General features: G+C 59.4%; 1 protein-coding gene across 1 annotated transcript in view; it reads left to right on the forward strand.

Annotated features, from left to right (window-relative positions):
* The first annotated feature begins 335 nt into the window (after window positions 1-335).
* The window catches only part of HIAT1 (hippocampus abundant transcript 1), a 55,878-nt gene continuing 55,366 nt past the window's right edge, over window positions 336-847 (forward strand). Inside the window, exon 1 of the mRNA XM_011992522.1 lies at window positions 336-574. Within this exon, the coding sequence (XP_011847912.1) occupies window positions 491-574 (84 nt within the window). The 5' untranslated portion in view covers window positions 336-490. The remainder of the gene's footprint in view (window positions 575-847) is intronic.

Here is an 847-nt window from a genome sequence, read left to right on the forward strand (position 1 = left end):
TTTTTACTGTTCCCTTCGGTTCCTGTCTAGATTAGAACACAGCTGGAGATTGTGCTAATAGCTTAGGACGTCTGTTTCCGTGAGCAGGTAACAACTTTTTGAAACAAATTCCCTCATCTGCTGAAGAAGGGGGACCGTAACGGCCCCTATCGCCCAGAACCGTTGTGAGGATTTAGCTAGCTGGTGACGCCGACGCACGGAGTTGTACAGGTAGCCAGCAGCACCCACAGCCGCAGCTACTCTACCCGCTCGGCAACTGTAGAGCTGGCCGGCAGGCGAGCGGGCGGGGCGGCATCACGTGGACGGGGCGGGGCGCGCTAGTCGGCTGATCGCACGATTGTGACGCGCCGCCGGAGGCAGGCCGGGCCCTCAAGATGGCGGCGGGCGCCAGGAGCGGCTCGGCCCGGCAGTAGTAGTGGGACGGCACTAGCCGCTGGGGCCGGCCGCCCCGGGAGTGGCTGCAGCAGCGCCAGGAATCGAGGATGGTAAAATGACCCAGGGGAAGAAGAAGAAACGGGCCGCGAACCGCAGTATTATGTTGGCCAAGAAGATCATCATTAAGGACGGAGGCACGGTGAGCTGAGTTCCGCGCCGGCAAGCGTCCCTCGGGGCCCCCATCCGGTCTCTCCTTCAGACCCCAACACTGCCGTGTCTAGGCGTCCCGGTCCCCCCCTGCCTTCCCCCACCCTGTCCCCGGTGCCGGTGCCTAGGGCTCGCGGACCCGCATGCCGCCGCTCCGGGAATCGTCCTCCTATTTTCTATTGATTGAAAAGTTTTCATTTTCTGTTTTTTATAATAGCCTTGTATGGATTTTTGGTGGCTTTTCTATTCATGATTAAATGTGTAG

This window comes from Mandrillus leucophaeus, unplaced genomic scaffold, assembly GCF_000951045.1.
Source record: "Mandrillus leucophaeus isolate KB7577 unplaced genomic scaffold, Mleu.le_1.0 Scaffold413, whole genome shotgun sequence".
Lineage (NCBI taxonomy): Eukaryota > Metazoa > Chordata > Mammalia > Primates > Cercopithecidae > Mandrillus > Mandrillus leucophaeus.